Genomic DNA, 23,909 nt, shown 5'->3' on the forward strand with positions numbered 1-23,909 from the left:
GTTACATTTAATTAATCTGTGAAACTCTTGGCTGCAGGGTATTCTGGCAAGAAGTTTAGCACATTTCAGAAAAGGATTAGATTATTGTTTTAAAAAAGGAGTAAGAATAGCATCTGCAAGTATACTAGCTAGGGTAAAGTTACAAGAACCATCACTTCTCATACCTTAGGGTTTAAGCTGGTAAACATCTTGGGTCAGGAGGAGTTACAGTTAAGATCCAGAGAGTTCTGCTTTGTTATACATAGGAGCGTTCGGAGGGTTTATACCTTGCGCTGAGGGACACTGTTTAGTGCAGACTGCACTCTAAAACAGGATTCAGGACTAAGTGGACCATTCATCTTTTCCACTATGCCAAATCTTACATTCCTAATTAGTCTACTCACGGAAGATTATGCCAAATTTAAATGTCCAGGAGCCTAACTCTCCACATATGCTGCTCGTACTACTGGATTAACCTAAAACATGTGCTATCTACACTCCCAACAACTTGTCATATTTTAGATATTTCTCACAATTTTATACCTTCATCTGTACAACAGAGTCGTGTGGTTGTCAACAGATGGAGTTAAGTGTATTCTCCTGCCCAGGACTGTTAAATCCATCAATCAAGTTTTTGTTACAATCATCCATGCTAATGTTTTCACTGGATATCTTGGAGTAAGTGGCCTGTCCTGTGAAATCCAAGAGATCTTCAAGAGCCTTGGCATTACTTGTTCCATTTTGGTCCATAGAAACACCAGGAATGAGTTCATTCATGGGTGAAAATTCTGGGATAGATATAAGTTCTTCTTTCGAAACAGGACTGTATGAAAGACAGAAAGGAAAAAGCAGAATAAAAGTCTTGTAAGCTCTTAGTGTTCATGAAAAGGTTTACGACAGCCCTGAAAGCTGTACTATTTATCGTCAGAACAGGTACAACATGCCATGGCCCAACTCATACACAGAGGGGCCAACTTATAGAGGAGAGAAAGTAATTCTGTCTTCATACTCCTTAAACGTTGGCCTTGGTGGTGGCTGTGTGGTATCGACACAGTCCAGTAGGAACTGGACTGAGATTACAAGCTCATTTCAGAGAGGCTGGATTCCAACTGGTGACCCAGAGGTTAAAAAAGCTGAGTATTCCACTCTCTGCACCATCAGATTCCTTATATTTACCATTTCTAATTGCATCTTAGTAATTCTGGGCCTGATTCTGCAAAGGTTTACACACATACTTAACTTCATGAACAGCAAGTAGGCCCATTGCCTTCAATGCATACATTTCAGTTAAGCTTGTGGATAAATCTTTGCAGGATCGTGGTCTCAGACTGAAATCTGTATTGCGCAAAATTAACAAAGATATATTTGACCATGTGAAAATTGTGAAACCATGTGAAATTTAAAAAGCTAACTTTTACAGAACAAACTAAATACAGTATAACAAGGGAACTGAAATTCTAAGGTTGCTGGAAACTATAATTCTGAATTCCTTTACTTTAGTAAAATCTCATATTTAATATTGCATTAATGTAATAATCAATGGGTAAAATTTGGCCATATTGCAATTCTAATTACTTCAACAGTTATGCAATGGATCCATTTGTTATGATGTTAGGTTCACTTAATTTTCAGTTTTTTCATGTTGTGTCTGAAGATTATACCAAGATTTTAACAAGAAAAATCTTTTATTAAAATTGCATTTGAAATGTCCCCATACCCTTTCGACTATTTGTTAGAGAAACAGGAGGAAATAAGTGAAGATTGTAGACATCTGTATATCAACGTTTGGCATAGATATAGAATATATTTATAACCTTAAATATAGTGTTCATTCCCCATTAACATTATAACTAAAAATTAAATGAACCTAACATTGTAACAAATGGATCCATTGCATAATTACTGAAGTAATCAGAGTTGCATCAGAGCTTAATTTGGCCCATTGATTAAAACAAACTAGATTAATGCAATATTAAATATGAAATTTTACTAAAATCAAGGAATTCAGGACTATGGCTCCAAGCAATCTTAAAATTTCAATTCCCTTGTTGCACACACTGTACAATAGGAGTCTTTCACTCACGATCCTGTAATGCTTGTTTACTTGCTTACTTCATACTGTTTACTTGTTGCCAAATATTTGTTATATTAACATGAATTAAAAGATTTAAGATTAAAATAATTGAAAATGTGTATGTTGAAATTCTAACCTGCAGCATTATTTGTACAACACAATGACTTATATGCCACTGTTTTATAGTTCTGGTACAAAACAAAATCTGATATTGGAATACCCATTTTCACAGCAATACAGCATGTGAACTCTATGGACAATCCAAAATGTTTGGGCATGTTTGTGTGCACTTGGCAAGTGAGAACAATGGAAAAGCTTAATTATTTTGCAGGATATGAGAGTGAGATAAGAGATTGTAATTATCCTTAGATCTGAAAGTGCATTTATTTCTTGAGAGCATACTACTAGTCAGAACATACAAAGAGTAGTTACACAGGAGTCCATATTTGGGGTTGGGCTGTGCAGAGAGATAGACAGATTAACAAATGAAATGAGAGAACTGCATATATTTTGGTGGGTTGGTTTTGGTTTTCTGAACAGTTACTTAAAAGTTGTGTGTTTCATGTGACGTGTACCTCACATCCATAGACTGAACCTCATCTGTTGAATCATCCATGCTGTTAGATTTCCCATCAATGGCATCCAGCTGAATAAGCCCCGTAACTGACTTAAGTCCATTAGAAAATATATCTCGAGAAAGTGTTTCAGCAGCAGCACATCCTAAGCCTTTACTCTCCTGGCAGGCTGTCAGTCCATTAATTTCTATAAAAGAACATCATTAGGAAATATGACAGTAGCAGTGTTTATATTTAAAAATCACAAAATTATTTGAGTCATAAAAATTAGAGATGAAAGTGACCCATCATATTATCTTGTCAATCACCCTGCTATTGTAGGACAATTTGAAAAAGAAACAAGATAATATATTATCTTTTACAACATGCACAGAGAAGCCGTAGAGAAGGGGAAAAAAATGCAGAAAAGTGACACTTCACTATTTACACATTTTTCATTTATCATTCTTTTATATATATATATATATATATGTGCTCTTATCAAACCAAATTAAATGCAAAAGGGACTGTATTTTAAAAAAAATGTTGAAAAAGCATGTCAAACTTGGCTGTAGGGGAGAATATTTCTAGAGAATCTACAGAACAGGAATGTAGACTACAATGAACAAACAGAAATCTGCAGGCTAGAATAACTTTTATATAAATGCTATCTGGGACATGCTGTGGAGTAGAATATTACCCCTCAGGATAGTTGTCTCCTGCTTCTACATTTACCATGCTTTGGTAAGCAAAAGATGTTCTATTTTCTTATGTTTAACATATTTACACAAATGTATTTGTTCCTTTTCTGAAAGAAAACACAGCATCTATGACAATACAGCACTATCTGAGGTTATGGATTTTTGTTTTCAAGTTAACAACACTGCATATTGGTCAAAACAAAAATGAAAGGCTTTTACCTGTTTGACTGAGAATAAGAGTTTTTGGTTGCTTTTCCATAGTCAAAGTGGATGGTATCTCCAGTTTTGGCTCGTCCTTCTGTAACCAAATAATGTTTTAACTACATTAGATGCAAGGTTCCAAGATTCAAGGAATTGACTGGACTCAGAACATTTAAAAATCTCTGCTGGTTAAGAAACAATTGTTCCTAGAATGTTTGTCCTCAATTACATTCAAGCACATAGCAAAAACTACAAAACACAGAATTTGATCTGTAGGCTGCATCTATCGTAGAAGTATTCCCAACACTGCCAGAGTAGTTACTCTAAGAGTACACATGGCCTCATGAAATTATCTTCAGTTCCCTCTTTGGGATACAGAGGCACAAGGTGTGTAAGGAAGACATAAAGGGAAAAGCAGAGGCTCAAGTGATGGTGGTAGGGGAGTGGACGGGATAGGACAGTGCCAGAAGGGGGTCAGAAAGTTGACTGAGATGGACGGGGAATTCCTGCATGGCCAGGAGAATGGGGGTTGAAGACAGACAAGATGCAAGGGATGTAGTTTAAATTAGGCCACAATTTTTTTAACTCATTTTGGAAATACCTGGCAAGGATTGTATGGTGCTGGTCATTCTTTCCTTAATAATTCCCACCGATCTGTGAGGGCTGCCAACAGCACTCTGGACTTTCTGCCTGGCCCCAGCTCATTGCTGGGTCCTCACTGCCCTTCTCTCCTATGAAGGTTAAGAAGGGGTGGGGATACAAGGTTGTCTCCCTGCTATACCAGAAGGTAGGAGCCCCAGTTCCCCAGGAGATGCCCTTCCCATACATCCACTTCCAACTGGTACCTCAGGGGACCGGATCCTCCATGCAATGAGTAACTCCACTGGATACCTACTAAGCTCCGACAACTTGAACCTTTCCTCCTGACCTGCCCCACCAGGTCCCTGAGCTTCAAAAAACCCCACTCCGTCTCAGCCACTCTGGCCGTGAGAGAAACTCCTTCCCAGTCCCCGCAAAAAGCAGCTGGTGTAATGTTCACCACAGACAATAAAACCCAGTCTTACTATGATACATGGGTGAGAGCTGCTGTTCCTGGGAAAGAAATATAAATACATGGGCTGTCAAGAGATTAAAAAAATGAATTGTGATGAATCGCACTGTTAAACAATAATAGAATACCATTTATATAAATATTTTTGGATGTTTTCCACATTTTCAAATATATTGATTTCAGTTACAACACACAATACAAAGTGTACAATTTTCACTTTCTATTTATTTTTTATTATAAATATTTGCACTGTAAAAATAAAAACTTGTATTTTTCAATTCACTTACAACAAGTACTGTAGTGCAATCTCTTTATCGTGAAAGAGCAACTTACAAATATAGATTTTTTTTGTTACATGACTGCGCTCAAAAACAAAACAATGTAAAACTTCAGAACCTACAAGTCCACTCAGTCCTACTTCTTGTTCAGCCAATCGCTCAGGCAAACAAGTTTGTTTACATTTACAGAAAATAATGCTGCCCGCTTCTTGTTTACAATGTCATCTGAAACTGAGCACTGGTGTTCGCATGGCACTGTTGTAGCCAGCATTGCAAGATATTTACGTGCCAGATGCACTAAAGATTCATATGCCCCTTCATGCTTCAGCTGTCACTCCCGAGGACATGCGTCCATGCTGACGATGGGTTCTGCTCATCATCCAATTCAATCATCCAATCCAAAGCAATGCAGACCAATGCATGTTCATTTTCATCATCTGAGTCAGATGCCAACAGCAGAAGGTTGATTTTCTTTTTTGGTAGTTTGGGTTCCGTAGTTTCCGCATCGGAGTGTTGCTCTTTTAAGACTTCTGAAGGCATGCTCCACACCTCGTCTCTCTCAGATTTTGGAAGGCACTTCAGATTCTTAAACCTTGGGTCAAGTGCTGTAGCTATCCTTAGAAATCTTTAAGGATTTCTCTGGTACCTTCCCTGCGTTTTGTCAAATCTGCAGTGAAAGTGTTCTTAAAATGAAGAACATGCTGGGTCATCATCCAAGACTGCTATAACATGAAACATATGGCAGAATGCAGGTAAAACACAAAGCAGGAGACATACAATTCTCCCCCAAGGAGTTCAGTCACAAATTTAATTAATGCATTTTTTTTTTAACAAGTGTCATCAGCATGGAAGCATGTCCTCTTGAATGGTGGCCGAAGCATGAAGGGGCATACACAAGTTTAGCATATCTAGTACGCAAATACCTTGCAATGCAAGCTACAAAAGTGCCACGCGAATGCCTGTTCTCACTTTCCGGTGACATTGTAAATAAGAAGAGGGCAGCATTTTCTCCAGTAAATGTAAACAAACTTGTTTCTCTTCGCGATTGGCTGAACAAGAAGCAGGCCTGAGTGGACTTGTAGGCTATAAAGTTTTACATTGTTTTGTTTTTGAATACAGTTATGTAACTAAAAAAACCTACATTTGTAAGTTGCACTTTCACGGTAAAGAGATTGCATTATGGTACTTGTATCAGGTGAATTGAAAAATAAAATTTCTTTTATCATTTTTACAGTGCAAATATTTGTAATAAAAATAATACAAAGTGAACACTGTACACTTTGTATGCTGTGTTGTAACTGAAATCAATATATTTGAAAACGTAGAAAAACATTCAAAATATTTATTAAATTTCAGTTGGTATTCTATTGTTTACCAGTGCGATTAAAACGGTGATTAATTTTTTAAATCGCTATTAATTTATTGAGTTAATTGCATGAGTTAACTGTAATTAATCGACAGCCCTAATAAATACCTTTGTGACACAAAGGCCCACGGGTGGTTCACTACTCTGTCAGCAACTCGTCAGGCCTGACATACTCACTACACCTCACACACTGTTGTCATGTTATATACCCAAAAAGTGGCATGCAATATATCATTTGAAAACTAGTAACTCACTGATCATTAATATTTTTGCATGATGTATGCATGGAGTGTGTACAAAGAGTTATGGATATGTGCTGGAATTATGTTCTCAAAAATGTGTTTGGCAAGCAATGCATAAGCACAGATTGCTGTAGGCAAAAGAATGTGCATTTGTTTGTCTGACCCACCTGGTCATCAGGCAGAGACAATGAAGGCACATTTACATAAAAGATTTAAAAAGGCCACCAACCTAGGATATGGGGGAGACTGCCCCTGAAGGGATCTGAACTTCAAATGGCAGGTAACAGAATCAACTGACTGTACACAATATTACTGTATTAGCAAAGTGTACAGAGGAAGTTCTTTTCTGAACGCTGATGACACACTGGTGATTAATATCATTGTGAAATGTATGTATTAACACTCTGTGAGAAAATATGAAAAGGAGTACTTGTGGCACCTTAGAGACTAACCAATTTATTTGAGCATAAGCTTTCGTGAGCTACAGCTCACTTCATCGGATGCATACTGTGGAAAGTGTAGCAGCTCACTTCATCGGATGCATACTGTGGAAAGTGTAGAAGATCTTATTATATACACATAAAGCAATTCTTTATGTGTATATAATAAGATCTTCTACACTTTCCACAGTATGCATCCGATGAAGTGAGCTGTAGCTCACGAAAGCTTATGCTCAAATAAATTGGTAAGTCTCTAAGGTGCCACAAGTACTCCTTTTCTTTTTGTGAATACAGACTAACACGGCTGTTACTCTGAAACCTGAGAAAATATGGACACTTAAGGACATTATGCTTTAAAGTCTGTAACCAAAAGCAGGGAAAAACAGGCTTCTCCCAGACAGGTGAGAAGTCAGCTATCTTTCTGTCTCCAATGACATTAAGCAAGGTGTGACCAAAAATAATGGAAGCACCATTTTACATATGAATCAGCAGGGGGATGGGAAGTCCCCAGGAAGGGAAGAACAGCATGACTTAATCCTGGGTCTGGGGACAAAAGAGTGAGTTTGGGAAAATAATATAAAGCAAGAGGAAGAAGCCATCATGGCATCCATCACTAGGCAGACGCAAGGGGCCAGAGCTCTTGCAAGCTGACAAAGACAGGTCCTTTAACCAAGGGGGTTGAAGTTTCTGGGAACTGAATACAAGTGAGAAACCTGCTTCTGCAAAGATCTGTCACCCAGGAAGACAAAGGAAACCAGCACCTTTTACTTCTGTGGAAAGTCCTGACTGAGAGAAAGTCAGGCGTGGCTGGAAAGAAAAAGATTGGTAAGAAATCTACCTCAAACAAAGGCTGTAGCTTGTTGAGTTAAGTCTTAGCCACTAAAAAGCGTATTTTTACTTTTGTCCGTAACCCTTTCTGTCTTTATTCCTTCTACTTGCTCTCACTTAACCTATGCCTTTTTGTTAATACCCTTGTTTTATTTTTACAAAAAAAAACCCAACAACTCCTCAGTGGTATGCTTGAAGGGAAGGGTGTATTTACTCCAGTTAAGGTAAAAAGCTCTAATCGGCTTTTGTCTCTTTGAATGAGCAAACGAACTATATTATTTCTCTGAGTGTTCCAGAAGAAGGCAGGACACTTCAGGGTAGACAGTTTTGGAGAAATTTGGGACTGGGGGTGTGTTAGGGTCACTTGGCTAGCAGTAACCAAGGCTGCTAGAGACCAGTGTGTGGCTGTGGTGAAACAAGCAGGCAGTTGGAGTCAGTTGCTGAACCAGGGCTGCTTACCACATAGATACTCAGGACATGCTTGCAGGCACACAGGGTCACTGGGCAGATCGTGGCACAACCCCTTACTGGTCAGGGATTGCACTCAAAAACCTCCTCCCTCCCCAAGGCGCCCATGGATTAGTGGCCCACCTGTGCCATTTCCAGTCCTCCCCTGGCTCAGATGAGGTCCCCCTTCTGCCTCCTCAGTGCAAAGGAGGGAAACCCTTAAAGGAGTCATGACTCCCATTTGTTCCTCCCCTCATATGCCTAATGTCTGGTAGCTTTTAGAGAAATGTGGAAGGGAGAGAGGATTTTTCTGGTTTTGTCTTTTTAAAGAAAACTAAAAGAACATTTTATGAAGTAAAAGTCTGAAGTGAGAGTCTAATACTTTACCTCTGTCCATTAAGTGCATCATCAGACCTCTGCTGTTAATCCTGCCCCGTGATCAGAATTAACATGGAGGAGCACAAGAGCTCTATGACCGATTAACTGAACATCATCAAAATGGAGAAGGTTCATTGCATAGGCAAAAGTCACAAAGATACCAATTCTCAGCACTACAGTTCTGAACAATATATACGGCTCACCCCCTCCACTGCCTCAGAGCGTAGTACTGACCTCACGGTGCTGCCACGACTATAGTGGCTCTTAATTCTAAAATGTATTGAAAGAATACGAATAGAGCATTTCTAGTCAAAGCATTTATTCTGCAGGGAGCAACCCTACAGTGCTCCTCCTCTGCAACCCACACGGGAAATATCTGGGGAGTGGGGTGTGGGGTGGGGGCGGGCACTCTGTTCCATACCTTTACTTCTGGTGTTTCACTCTTTCTTGTTCTCTTCATTATTTCATCTATTCGCTAGAAAGCAATGTAAATCAATCACATCAGAAGGTTACAAGGCAGACATGCTATGTAGCTGGGAGAGAGGACTCATGGGATTGGTAATGGGTAGCAGGAAAGGTTGATTTAACTCTGGTGTCACAAACCTATCTCTGCCCTCACTAGAAAGGAAAAAGATGACAGAAGGTACATCTACACTGCAATAAAAGACCTGCAGCATGGTTGTGGCTGGCCTAGGTTAGCTGAATTGGATTTACATGGCTAAAAATGGCAGTGCCGGTGTTTGAGCTCAGGCAGGACCCCAGGCTCTAAGACCCCAAAAGGGGGGGGGGTGAGTCTCAGAGGATGAGCTCCAGCCCGAAGGCATACACTGTAATTTCCGGCCCTGCAGCCCAAGTCCCTGCGAACCCAAGTCAATTCATCCAGGTTCTAAGACTCGGTGCTGTGGGATTTTTATTGCAGTGTAGATGTACCCAGAGAAGAAGAGGGGAAGAAGAGAAGGGACCTCTCTATGCAATCACAATTCCAACAAACTGAATTTCTCACCAGGTGCAAATTAGTAGATAAAAAATAAATAAAAAGGTTTGTGATTATGAGCTCCCTGTGCCCAGTTCCTGAATGAAAAATTTGTCAGCTGAATACTAATTGCTCAAGTGTCTAACTACTGCTTCTTCAGACCACAAAGTCAGCAGTAGTCCTCTAGTATTGCAATCCATTTGCTATTTAAAATGAAACACTATTATATAGTTGTACCAATTTTGTTTATTTTGGGGGCAGGGGAGAACAAAACATGTAAAGTTACTCCTGCCAGAAATGTGTCAGATACAGCTGTAAAATCCATTTTTTCTTCTTGTTAATTCATCAAATGCATTATGTCTTTGCCCAGAGAGTTATATACTTAAAGTAAACTATTTTAGATTTAAAGACATCACTTCTAGTTCTTGTGTTCCAATGTACAAGTGGTTGACCCTACTAAAGTTAAACCCCTCCACCCTCCAAGACTAATAATTTGGAATGAAACTGAAAGAAAACACACAAAAGGGAAGGCTTTTATAACACCTTTCCAGGCATCTCTTAACTAAGCTAAAGACAAAGATTTCTACAAATCTGGGGGAAATTCTGTCCGGCCACCCACAGGCATGCAGTGTGACTACGCACTACATGGATGCTTTGCAGGGTGTGGATATGGAGTTACATAAAACCACCAGCCATTTCCTTACATGAGGGAAACAGCTGCAGTAGTGGACGGAGTGGCTCTGCTGTTGCTCCTCCATCCTCTCAGAGTAGGGTGGGAGGAGAATGCTTTTTCCAACTGGATAACATACTCTTTTTTTCTGCAGAGTTCAAATCCACTTTCTCAATTAAAAACTGCATGTTTATTTAACGCAAACACACCCCTATAACTGTTTTTAACTTTCTGTGACTTATAAATTTGAGTGGTAACCACCACTACGCTTGTATGTTATACCCTCTTCTCCTACCCTTTGTCTTGTCCATTTATACCCATTCTCCTACCCTTTGTCTTGTACGCTCCTCAGGGCAGGAACACTCCAATACTTTGTTTATACAGTGCCTAGAACAATTGGGCCCCATTCTCAGTGGACATGTAGGCACCGCCATAATATTTATGAATTAAAAATAATAATAAAAAAACAACTAATAAGTTTGCTACAAACTCTGAGGTACATGTTTCTCCAGGTTGAAATATGTTAATATGTTAAAATATGTTAATATGTTAAAATCCAGTTAATATGGATTAGGTTTAAAAAAAACCAACAACCCGTGAACTCTGCCTACTCAACTGAATGTTTGCTTCGGATATTTTGGGGCAGGTTTCTGGATTTATGTATATAAAATAACAAAGGTACTAGTTCTTTTAAATTGGAGATGAACATCTACCTTCTTTCTCTCCAGTCTTTCTTGCTCAATCTGCTGCATAATTTGTTCCCTTTCCAGCCGCATGTGTTCAGCTGCCTCTCGGGCCTTTGCTTCAGCTTCTTCTCTCTAATTAAAATGTGTAAGTTAAGGTAGAGCGTTATTTATTTTAGACAAGTTATCAGATTCTATAAAATCTTGCATAGCCTGCCAGGTATGCATTATTGGCATATCTCCGTCAGCAAGCATCTTACAAAAGAGGAAGAGGAAGAGTTTTCAGTTTCATTAAACTGCATGTTCCATTTTAAAAGGAATCACTGAAGAAATTTCTAGATTACATTTTATCTTCACTACAGTGTCCCTCTGCTTTCCACCTCATCTGAGAAGCAATGGACTCTAAGCTATTAAGTGGTCTTCAATAACTTTTCCACACTAGTAGCTTTTTATAACGTTCATAAATAAAGATGGGGCCCCAATTTTCTGAAATGATGAGCACACCAAGTTTCCAGTGATTCAGCTGGAGTTGCTGTTCTCATCTGAAAATCAGGCCCATTGCCTGTAGGCAGATTGTATTTTAGATTTCTGCTCCTTTAACAGGAATTCTTCCAAGAGGTATCTTGTACCTGTTTTTCAAGCTTGGCCTGCAGTTCTTTTTCTTGCTTTTCTTTTAGCATTTTTTCTTCCTCAGCTCTCCTTCTGGCATCCTCTTCTGCTTTTCTCCTAGCCTCTTCCTCTTCACGCCTTCTTTCCTCCTCTCTCTTACGAGCTTCTTCTTCTAGGTGAATTCTCTCTTCTTCTGCCTTTCTTTTCAGCTCCTCTCTCTCTAGCCTTCAAAAACACATTTAAAAATGCAGCACCTGTTGCACTTCATTTAACACAGAACTCAAAGGCGCACAGAATGCATACACTGTATGTACAGAATGCAATTTGGCTGCGAATATATGCTTCTACATACATTTGTATGGAATGGGCTCTGACACAATGGAGGGACTGGCCACAACTCCATAGTTCAAGTTGCAACCAAGCTTCCATTCTAAGCCTTATTTTCACCCCATCTAATGTTTTGCAGGGATAACATTTCCCTTTGAACATTGATGTGACTAAAGTGGGACAGAACAAGAAATGTGTTTGTAATTTCAACTACAGTATGTAGAACTAACATTTTTCAAGCTCTGAGTAGTTAAAAGGACCCTTATTCCCACTTTTGCCTTATGATAGGCTCACCTCACTCCAGTCCACCTGAGGAATACAGTTATTTTTGAACATACAAATGCCCTCCCTTGGTGAAAATAGTGAGACAGCCCCAGAAGGAAGGGAAAGCACATACCTGACAATGCCTCCTTCATAAGCTTTCTAAGCTGTGTATTTGCGATGCTGAGGGTCTGACAGGTCCCATTTTGGGATCAGGAAAGAATTTTTCCCATTGGGCCAAACTGACTGAGGCCCAGTGGTTCAATCTTTTCACCCACCTCACAGCATCATGGAGTTAGATTAAAAGAAATAGGATTTGGAATTTTAATATTAGCAATTTATAGGAACGGTTAGTTTGTCACAATTTTCAGCTGGTGTCCAGTGTGGTGAAAGGCTAAAAGAGCCAGCTTCCTGAGGTAAGAGACACCTGGGATTTTGCTGGTGGCCCTTGCATCTCTGGGAAAAGGGAAGATCTAAAATCTTTGCAGACCAAACCTTCAGTATCATCTAATCCCCTTGGGGGGAGAGGGTGAGAGATTCAGAAGTGGGCTATGTCGTAGGGTAGTCTGAGCAGGTTCTCTCCCCAGCTATTGATTATATGATGTGAGACCAGCAACTGCTGAGTTAAATGTGTGGTATGATGGGTGGGACACACACAATGCCCTTCCCCAGTGTTAAGTCAATAAAGTTGTGGCCTGCTGCTTAAATCCATCCCTGTTTCTGTTTTAATTCACTTGTGTGTCCTGCTCAATTCATGAGTGCATGTGTCCAGAAACAATACCTCATGACACGAGGTCAGAAACATGACCTCATGAGAGCTAAGGGGGTCAGGAGTACGGAAGCTCATGTCTATTAGCCCCACAGAGCACCTGGACTAGGGGGTAAAACTCCTAGCTTTTGAATTACTTAAAGTTTTGTACTTTTACAAGTAAACTGGCTTAAAAAAATCAGCCAAGTTTAGTGCCTCAGCACTTCAAATTTTACATGTATAAAGTTTGAGGCACTTAACAGGAGAGATTGCACACTACGTTGCATCTGTACACATAAAACCTTAAGGAGGTCAGTATAGTTGGAAGCTAACCCTTCCATACAGTGCTAAGCCTCTCATGGTCCTTGGGCTCCATGGCTGTCCTTGGAGCTCTCTCTCCCCGGTGCAATTTTAGCCAGGCAGCCTAGGGACCACGGGGTGCTTAACAGCTCAGTAAGGAAGCAGGAGGTAGGAGTGGACTGCATGGTAGTTGATCTGTGAATAAAACTATCAGTTCAGGCTAGAATGAGCTGAGAGCACTGCAGTATCTTCATACTCCCTTAGCCACAGGGAAAGAGAGGTGAGGGAAAGGATCTAGTACTACACTGTGATATGGGACAGGGACTCCTATCAATTGTGAAGGAGCAAAGACAAGCTCTGAATTAAATTCCATTCAGTCCTCTAGGGCCAGAAGGATAGACACTTTAGATGTGTGGGAGGGTAAAGTGGGGAAAGAGTGAGAAGCCACCGGCCTTCTACAGGGATAAAAACACACGTTTCTATTGCACTCGATATAAAAAGACTTGAGTAATTAGTTATTTAAGTCAAATTTTTAAAAACATGAGGGCCTAAGTTTAGGCTCCTGAGTAGCTGGCTTGATTTTCAAAAGTACTGAGCTCCCATAACAGATAAGCTCTTAGGGATTCTCTCTATTACTATGTGTTTGTGTAACCCACACACCCCCTAGGTGTGGTGTTCTGTGCCATCTAGCGGGGGCGGGGGGGAAGGAGGAAGAAGGAAGAGAAAGAGAAAGAGAAAGAACAAGAAAGAGACAGAGGCTCTGCTCTATAGCCTTAGCTAGGAGTCAGTTGGCTTTAGAGGCTCCTGCACTAAGCTCCAGAGGTCCCAGGTTTGATCCCGCCCACCAACGAACAGGGTCTGTCAGCGTTCCATTTGTACAGTACTTTTTTTATAATGGGCCACTGACCTTACATGTCGGGGTGCTAATGACGACCACCACGGTTTTCTTCTTAAAAAAAAAAAAAAAAGACAGCAAATACCTTTCCCGCTCTTCTCTCTCCTGTCTCTCCTGTTCTTCTTGTTCTTTCAGCAGACGAGCCTGCCGTCTTTTCTCTGCCAGAATTTTTGTAGCTTCTTCTGCATCAGTAGTTCCTGCTGTGAGCTTCCCTGGTGGAGCATTGTGATTCGTCAGGAAATGAAAAAAGCAGCACAGTACATACATATTATACTTTATAACATGTATTCAATAAGCATGAAGAAAAGGAGTACTTGTGGCACCTTAGAGACTAACCAATTTATTTGAGCATGAGCTTTCGTGAGCTACAGCTCACTTCATCGGATGCATACTGTGGAAACTGCAGAAGACATTATATACACAGAGACCATGAAACAATACCTCCTCCCACCCCACTCTCCTTCTGGTAATAGCTTATCTAAAGTGATCATCAAGTTGGGCCATTTCCAGCACAAATCCAGGTTTTCTCACCCTCCGCGCACCCCCCCTCCCAAACCCACTCTCCTGCTGGTAATAGCTTATCCAAAGTGACCACTCTCCTCACAATGTGTATGAAAATCAAGGTGGGCCATTTCCAGCACAAATACAGATTCTCTCACCCCCCCCACCCCCTTTTTTCAAAACACACACACACACACACACACACAAACTCACTCTCCTGCTGGCAATAGCTCATCCAAACTGACCACTCTCCTTACAATGTGCATGATAATCAAGGTGGGCCATTTCCAGCATAAATCCAAGTTTAACCAGAACGTCGGGGGCCGGGGGGGGGGTAGAAAAAAACAAGGGGAAATAGGCTACCTTGCATAATGACTTAGCCACTCCCAGTCTCTATTTAAGCCTAAATTAATAGTATCCAATTTGCAAATGAATTCCAATTCAGCAGTTTCTCGCTGGAGTCTGGATTTGAAGTTTTTTTTGTTGTAAGATAGCGACCTTCATGTCTGTGATTGCGTGACCAGAGAGATTGAAGTGTTCTCCGACTGGTTTATGAATGTTATAATTCTTGACATCTGATTTGTGTCCATTTATTCTTTTACGTAGAGACTGTCCAGTTTGACCAATGTACATGGCAGAGGGGCATTGCTGGCACATGATGGCATATATCACATTGGTGGATGTGCAGGTGAACGAGCCTCTGATAGTGTGGCTGATGTTATTAGGCCCTTTGATGGTGTCCCCTGAATAGATATGTGGGCACAGTTGGCAACGGGCTTTGTTGCAAGGATAGGTTCCTGGGCTAGTGGTTCTGTTGTGTGGTATGTGGTTGTTGGTGAGTATTTGCTTCAGGTTGGGGGGCTGTCTGTAGGCAAGGACTGGCCTGTCTCCCAAGATTTGTGAGAGTGATGGGTCATCCTTCAGGATAGGTTGTAGATCCTTAATAATGCATTGGAGGGGTTTTAGTTGGGGGCTGAAGGTGACGGCTAGTGGCGTTCTGTTATTTTCTTTGTTAGGCCTGTCCTGTAGTAGGTGACTTTTGGGAACTCTTCTGGCTCTATCAATCTGTTTCTTCACTTCCGCAGGTGGGTATTGTAATTGTAAGAATGCTTGATAGAGATCTTGTAGGTGTTTGTCTCTGTCTGAGGGGTTAGAGCAAATGCGGTTGTATCGCAGAGCTTGGCTGTAGACGATGGATCGTGTGTGTGGTCAGGGTGAAAGCTGGAGGCATGTAGGTAGGAATAGCGGTCAGTAGGTTTCCGGTATAGGGTGGTGTTTATGTGACCATTGTTTATTAGCACTGTAGTGTCCAGGAAGTGGATCTCTTGTGTGGACTGGACCAGGCTGAGGTTGATGGTGGGATGGCAATTGTTGAAATCATGGTGGAATTCCTCAAGGGCTTCTTTTCCATGGGTCCAGATGATGAAGATGTCATCAATATAGCGCAAGTCGAGTAGGGGCGTTAGGGGACGAGAGCTGAGGAAGCGTTGTTCTAAGTCAGCCATAAAAATGTTGGCATACTGTGGGGCCATGCGGGTACCCATAGCAGTGCCGCTGATCTGAAGGTATACATTGTCCCCAAATGTAAAATAGTTATGGGTAAGGACAAAGTCACAAAGTTCAGCCACCAGGTTAGCCGTGACATTATTGGGGATAGTGTTCTTGACAGCTTGTAGTCCATCTTTGTGTGGAATGTTGGTGTAGAGGGCTTCTACATCCATAGTGGCCAAGATGGTGTTATCAGGAAGATCACCAATGGATTGTAGTTTCCTCAGGAAGTCAGTGGTGTCTCGAAGGTAGCTGGGAGTGCTGGTAGAGTAGGGCCTGAGGAGGGAGTCTACATAGCCAGACAATCCTGCTGTCAGGGTGCCAATGCCTGAGATGATGGGGCGCCCAGGATTTCCAGGTTTATGGATCTTGGGTAGTAGACAGAATATCCCAGGTCGGGGTTCCAGGGGTGTGTCTGTGCGGATTTGATCTTGTGCTTTTTCAGGAAGTTTCTTGAGCAAATGCTGTAGTTGCTTTTGGTAACTCTCAGTGGGATCAAAGGGTAATGGCTTGTAGAAAGTGGTGTTGGAGAGCTGCCGAGCAGCCTCTTGTTCACATTCCGACCTATTCATGATGACAACAGCACCTCCTTTGTCAGCCTTTTTGATTATGATGTCAGAGTTGTTTCTGAGGCTGTGGATGGCATTGTGTTCTGCACGGCTGAGGTTATGGGGCAAGTGATGCTGCTTTTCCACAATTTCAGCCCGTGCACGTCGGCGGAAGCAGTCTATGTAGAAGTCCAGTCTGCTGTTTCGACCTTCAGGAGGAGTCCACCTAGAATCCTTCTTTTTGTAATGCTGATAGGGAGGCCTCTGTGGATTAGTATGTTGTTCAGAGGTATTTTGGAAATATTCCTTGAGTTGGAGACGTCGAAAATAGGATTCTAGGTCACCACAGAACTGTATCATGTTCGACTGACTTCCTGAGGAAACTACAATCGTCTACAGCCAAGCTCTGCGATACAACCGCATTTGCTCCAACCCCTCAGACAGAGACAAACACCTACAAGATCTCTATCAAGCATTCTTACAATTACAATACCCACCTGCGGAAGTGAAGAAACAGATTGATAGAGCCAGAAGAGTTCCCAAAAGTCACCTACTACAGGACAGGCCTAACAAAGAAAATAACAGAACGCCACTAGCCGTCACCTTCAGCCCCCAACTAAAACCCCTCCAATGCATTATTAAGGATCTACAACCTATCCTGAAGGATGACCCAACACTCTCACAAATCTTGGGAGACAGGCCAGTCCTTGCCTACAGACAGCCCCCCAACCTGAAGCAAATACTCACCAACAACCACATACCACACAACAGAACCACTAGCCCAGGAACCTATCCTTGTAACAAAGCCCGTTGCCAACTGTGCCCACATATCTATTCAGGGGACACCATCAAAGGGCCTAATAACATCAGCCACACTATCAGAGGCTCGTTCACCTGCACATCCACCAATGTGATATATGCCATCATGTGCCAGCAATGCCCCTCTGCCATGTACATTGGTCAAACTGGACAGTCTCTACGTAAAAGAATAAATGGACACAAATCAGATGTCAAGAATTATAACATTCATAAACCAGTCGGAGAACACTTCAATCTCTCTGGTCACGCAATCACAGACATGAAGGTCGCTATCTTACAACAAAAAAAACTTCAAATCCAGACTCCAGCGAGAAACTGCTGAATTGGAATTCATTTGCAAATTGGATACTATTAATTTAGGCTTAAATAGAGACTGGGAGTGGCTAAGTCATTATGCAAGGTAGCCTATTTCCCCTTGTTTTTTTCTACCCCCCCCCCCCGGCCCCCGACGTTCTGGTTAAACTTGGATTTATGCTGGAAATGGCCCACCTTGATTATCATGCACATTGTAAGGAGAGTGGTCAGTTTGGATGAGCTATTGCCAGCAGGAGAGTGAGTTTGTGTGTGTGTGTGTTTTTTGAAAAAAGGGGGTGGGGGGGGGTGAGAGAATCTGTATTTGTGCTGGAAATGGCCCACCTTGATTTTCATACACATTGTGAGGAGAGTGGTCACTTTGGATAAGCTATTACCAGCAGGAGAGTGAGTTTGTGTGTGTGGTTTTTGGAGAAGGGTGGGGGGGTGAGAAAACCTGGATTTGTGCTGGAAATGGCCTACCTTGATTATCATACACATTTTAAAGAGAGTGGTCACTTTGGATGGGCTATTACCAGCAGGAGAGTGGGTTTGGGGGGGGGGGCGCGGAGGGTGAGAAAACCTGGATTTGTGCTGGAAATGGCCCAACTTGATGATCACTTTAGATAAGCTATTACCAGCAGGAGAGTGGGGTGGGAGGAGGTATTGTTTCATGGTCTCTGTGTATATAATGTCTTCTGCAGTTTCCACAGTATGCATCCGATGAAGTGAGCTGTAGCTCACGAAAGCTCATGCTCAAATAAATTGGTTAGTCTCTAAGGTGCCACAAGTACTCCTTTTCTTTTTGCAAATACAGACTAACATGGCTGTTACTCTGAAACCTGTCAATAAGCATGTTATCTTTTCGCAGTAGCCTACTGTTTCCCTTTCCCCCATATCCACCTCACAAGTACTTTTTTATATCCCTCATGCACTGGAAAAGTCTTAGGGTGGGGTCTTTATTTTGTGTATGTCTATAAAGTACCAGGCACTTTAAAGAGGCTGACACAGACATAGAAATAAGATTAATATAAAAATAACTTCATTGTGTGGTGAAGTATTTTAGGTCACAACTGCTGTAGAGATTGAGTAGTATCTTAAAAGAAAGAAGTAGGCAATATTTTCAAGTGGCATCCACTGTCGAGCTAAATGGACCCTGATCCTGCTCAGGCAGAGCCCAGTACTTCAGGGAAGTACCAGACAGAATAAAGGTAAGTTCTGAAAACCTGTCTGAAGTGTAAGGAGTGATCAAGGAGCTCATTTTTCCAAGGACCATTGACTTCAAATGATTAGCACAGCTGAAGCCGAAGCAGCTTGTTAGCATGAAATACAAAAATGGAAAAAAAAAAAGGGGATGTTTAACTGACCATTTTGATATGAAGAGAATAGTAAAGAAAAAAGTTTTAATCCAAAAGTGGCAAGATTATAATAATAATAATAATAAAAAAAAAAAAGCCTAGACTAGGCTTCTAAATCCACACTTGGGCATCTAAATAAGGTGACCTGATTTTCAAAACCATGCACCCTTGATGACAATGGCTAACTTCAGGCTCTTATTTTTGAAAACCTTGGTCCATGAGATTCAGTGATGGGAATCCTCAGTTTGGCCACCTCATATTGCATTTTTATCATTAAGAGTTTATCCACGTCACCACAGTGGAAATTATATAACTAGTGATCTCAATAGATACTCCAAACTTCAGATTTACAAGTAGCTTTAGGAAAAGAAAGAAATGCCCTTGTTTAAAAGTATCATGTACCAGCAGCAGCTTTAGATAGATCCTTGCAGCAAAACCCACCTTCACCACTTTCAGTCTTTCCTGCAGAAGGCACATGTTTCTCAGCAACTGCTTGGCCCACCTCCTCCTCAGTGGAAGACAGCTGGGGTTTGTGGCTAGTGGTGTTCTCTTTCTCCTTGTCTGCTTTCTTTTTAGGAGTCTCCTGGTTGAGATTAGAGGTGACACGGTGCTTCACAGGAGATGCAGGATATTGTTTAACGTTTTTAGGAGACTGTGGATACGTCTTTGTAACTGTCCTGGGGTTGGGGAGGGAGAGGGAGGAAGAAAGGGAAAGAAAGTCACACACACCATAAATTATATGTGATTTAGTATGAAGTTCTATCTTAACAGATATTTGCTACTCCTTTCTTGTAGGCTTTGACACAGTAGCTCAGACTATCAAGGAAATGAAATGTTAGTGATAAGGAGAGTGTGTTTATATATAGGTATAGAAATAGAAGAGTATGTAACTTACTGGCTTGAATTTATTATATATACATACGTACACGCCCCACCCCACATGTCTAAAGATTTACCTGGAGTAGGCCAGGTTTGATCCCGATCACTCATTAAGTGCTTCGATCAGCATCATCCCTATCATAAACTGGACACTGAAAACTCAGGTATTAGAAATTTTTTTGTTGCACTGTGTAAGCAGTGGCAATGGTGCTGATAATGGATTTTGGGTAAGCACATGCCATAGATAGCTTATCATCATAACACTCTGTCCAAGGTGTGATTTTTATGCTATTTCCTTAAAAATATGCACATATTAAAGAACAGAGATTATAAGGAAACAAACATGGATAAGAGGAAATACTATCTGTTATTTATATAGCATCAATAATGTGCTAAATACTTTAAATACTTGTAAAGTTGACAAAAAATCCTGTACAATTCTCTGCCTTAGAATACTGACGCAAACGGTTTATTATCTTTCAAAAAATATAAATTATATGAACTCCATATTAAAAATATCTATATTAAGAGAGCATATATATATATGAATATATATATTCACTTTGCACCCTTGAGGCTATGCAATTATGATACAATTTTAATTACATAATCACATTTTTCATATAACATAATAGAATATACAATTTCCTGTACCATAGTATAATGTTTTCTATAACCTTATTCAGGGAGCTACCACACATAGCAAATTTCAACAAGTTATGAATAACTGAAAATAAATGGGTTAAATGGACACCTTTATGCAAATGTATCTGCAGCTTGAAGTGATCAGACACTACTATAAGAATAGGATCTTGAACTGCACTAGCCAAGATAGAAAGTTTTAGGGGTTATTATCTCCATGTTTCAGGTCATAAATTGATCACCAGGAAAAGTTTCTTTCCCTCATGTTGTTTTGCACCATTAGTTGCATTATTGTCATCTTTAAAGGCCACTCTCAGACCCAAGTCAGCTAATCTGGATCAGTGCAATCCAGGGAAGAAGAGGAGCTGCAGGGAGGCTGGACAGCAGTGCTGAGGCAATACAGCAGTGTGGAGACAAAAAGCCATTATGCCAATGGCCCTTGGGTCTCTCAGATTCCCCAAGATCCATGGATTTGGGAATAGACAGCCCTGAGCCCCCAAATAAAGGATCAAAAGGAAACTGTTTTCACTGAGTTTCTATTCCCCTGCATGGATTACTCACACTTAAGGGAGTATTGGACCCTAAGAATACAAGGGTTGTTTTTTGAGAGAGAGAGAGAAAAAGAGAGAGAGAGAGAGAGAGAGAGAGAGAATGAACATTGATATGTGGAAATAACTTGATTAACTAGTTAAATCTCTGGGAAGATCAGTACAATGCAGTTTTGGAATACCACGCCTACCCCTCCCATACAAATTACAGTCCAGATTTTGCATAATCATCTTGAACATAGCAAATAATTCAACAGACATCACTAGGTTAGATTTCAAAGTAGCAGCCGTGTTAGTCTGTATCTGTAAAAAGAAAAGGAGTACTTGTGGCACCTTAGAGACTAACAAATTTATTAGAGCATAAGCTTTCGTGAGCTACAGCTCAATTCATCGGATGCATACAATGCAAAATATAGTGGGGAGATTTTATATACACAGAGAACATGAAACAATGGGTGTTACCATACAGACTGTAACAAGAGTGATCAGGAAAGGTGAGCTATTACCAGCAGGAGAGCAGGGGGAACCTTCTGTAGTGATAATCAAGGTGGGCCATTTCCAGCACTTTACAAGAACAGTAGGAGGGGAAATAAACAAGGGGAAATAGTTTTACTTTGTGTAATGACACATCCACTCCCAGTCTTTATTCAAGCCTAACTTAATTGTATCCAGGTTGTAAATTAATTCCAATTCAGCAGTCTCTTGCTGGAGTCTGTTTTTGAAGTTTTTTTGTTGAAGAATTGCCACTTTTAGGTCTGTAATCGAGCGACCAAAGAGACTGAAGTGTTCTCCGACTCGTTTCTGAATGTTATAATTCTTGACGTCTGATTTGTGTCCATTTATTCTTTTACGTAGAGACTGTCCAGTTTGGCCACTGTACATGGCAGAGGGGCATTGCTGGCACATGATGGCATATATCACATTGGTAGATGTGCAGGTGAACGAGCCTCTGATAGCGTGGCTGATGTGATTAGGCCCTGTGATGGTGTCCCCTGAATAGATATGTGGACACAGTTGGCAACGGGCTTTGTTGCAAGGAAAGGTCCCTGGGTTAGTATTTTTGTTGTGTGGCATGTGGTTGCTGGTGAGTATTTGCTTCAGGTTGGGGGGCTGTCTGTAAGCAAGGACTGGCCTGTCTCCCAAGATCTGTGAGAGTGATGGGTCATCCTTCAGGATAGGTTGTAGATCCTTGATGATGCGTTGGAGAGGTTTTAGTTGGGGGCTGAAGGTGATGGCTAGTGACGTTCTGTTATTTCTCTTTGTTGGGCCAGTCCTGTAGTAGGTGACTTCTAGGTACTCTTCTGGCTCTGCCAATCTGTTTCTTCACTTCAGCAGGTGGGTATTGTAGTTTAAGAACGCTTGATAGAGATCTTGTAGGTGTTTGTCTCCTTTTCTTTTCACTCGGTTAGACTAACTTTTCAATCTGAGGAGGGACAGATTTCTCTATCTTCTCAACTAGCCCCTTAAGTTTATAGGAATAATTTTCTGGGGGTCAAAGCATGGCATCTCCTCTAGTCTGACTGTAGAAACATTTGTCTGGAGATGGAGGGAGTGAGAAAGAGACTCTAGAAGGCCCTCCTCTCCTACAAGCTCATGGAGTCAGAAGGCCGAAGGCTTGGGGAGGATTCTCCAGGGGTGAGAAGAAATGGGAACCTGTGCAGACAGTGCCTCCTCATGCACATCCACTGCTAGGATCTGTGGGCACAGTCGCCTGTTCTTGGCACAGCTGAGCATGGGTACATTTCTGCTTTTGTACCTCTCAATTCTGTTCCCTCTCAAATGTCTTAATTTAACTAGTCAAGGAAGAAGAAAAGGAGTACTTGTGGCACCTTAGAGACTAACCAATTTATTTGAGCATAAGCTTTCGTGAGCTACAGCTCACTTATTCGGATCCGATGAAGTGAGCTGTAGCTCACAAAAGCTTATGCTCAAATAAATTGGTTAGTCTCTAAGGTGCCACAAGTACTCCTTTTCTTTTTGTGAATACAGACTAACACGGCTGTTACTCTGAAACTAGTCAAGGAAGGATTGTCTTATTGAAAGACTTGGCAAGTTGACAGAAAGTTACAAAGAGCAAAGTCCTTTTTTTGTAACCTTTGCTTTACTTTAGAAGTAAACTATCAAACATCTTTGAAGACTCTACTTAATATTTAACGAGGAGCAATAGATAAACACTCTATATAAATTTTTGCCTGACTCAACCTTTAAGTTTCTCCTTATCCACTCCATAAATACAAAGTAAATTTGAAATTAGGCAATTTTACCTGCAAGACTTTCTATTGGATTACTATTGTATATTTACAATTACTATATTTAGAAAATGTAACCAGAAATAGGTGAGGAATTTACAGTTAACCCTAAGTGAACCCCACCATAAGAAGCAGCAATTAAGAGATATGCACATTGTCATCTCTCCTTCCGACCTATCCTACTGAGCCATTCATTCGACAAAGGAAATGTGCACAAAAACTTGGCATTGCAGAATGGTGTGGAGGGCTATACAGCCTTGCAAAATCTGCAATACCACTGCGTACAAACAGAATGAAATGACAAAGTTTCTATGTACTATGGTTCTGTTCATACAAATTTGCACTTAAAACCCTGGGCCCAAGTTTTTGTATGTAAAACTGGAACTACCCAATTTTGTATGAACAAATTTGTCTTTTGCACGCACAAGTGACTGCACAAACATTTAAATCTCTTTGAAAATGTATCTCTCAGTGAGTAATTATATATGAATTCAATTGGACTTCCCCTCCCAGACTCTTCC

The 23,909-nt window shown here is 40.9% G+C and overlaps 1 protein-coding gene across 1 annotated transcript in view; it reads right to left on the bottom strand.

Annotated features, from left to right (window-relative positions):
• The window catches only part of MAP7D2 (MAP7 domain containing 2), a 131,325-nt gene that overhangs the window by 1,884 nt on the left and 105,532 nt on the right, over window positions 1-23,909 (bottom strand). The window contains exons 10-17 of the mRNA XM_077807187.1: window positions 19,512-19,747; window positions 14,091-14,217; window positions 11,495-11,699; window positions 10,896-11,000; window positions 8,961-9,014; window positions 3,528-3,606; window positions 2,629-2,815; window positions 523-802 (exon numbers count right to left, since the gene is read on the bottom strand). Coding sequence (XP_077663313.1) covers window positions 553-802; window positions 2,629-2,815; window positions 3,528-3,606; window positions 8,961-9,014; window positions 10,896-11,000; window positions 11,495-11,699; window positions 14,091-14,217; window positions 19,512-19,747 — 1,243 coding nt within the window. The 3' untranslated portion in view covers window positions 523-552. The remainder of the gene's footprint in view (window positions 1-522; window positions 803-2,628; window positions 2,816-3,527; window positions 3,607-8,960; window positions 9,015-10,895; window positions 11,001-11,494; window positions 11,700-14,090; window positions 14,218-19,511; window positions 19,748-23,909) is intronic.

Source organism: Eretmochelys imbricata, chromosome 1 (genome assembly GCF_965152235.1).
Source record: "Eretmochelys imbricata isolate rEreImb1 chromosome 1, rEreImb1.hap1, whole genome shotgun sequence".
Taxonomy (NCBI): domain Eukaryota; kingdom Metazoa; phylum Chordata; order Testudines; family Cheloniidae; genus Eretmochelys; species Eretmochelys imbricata.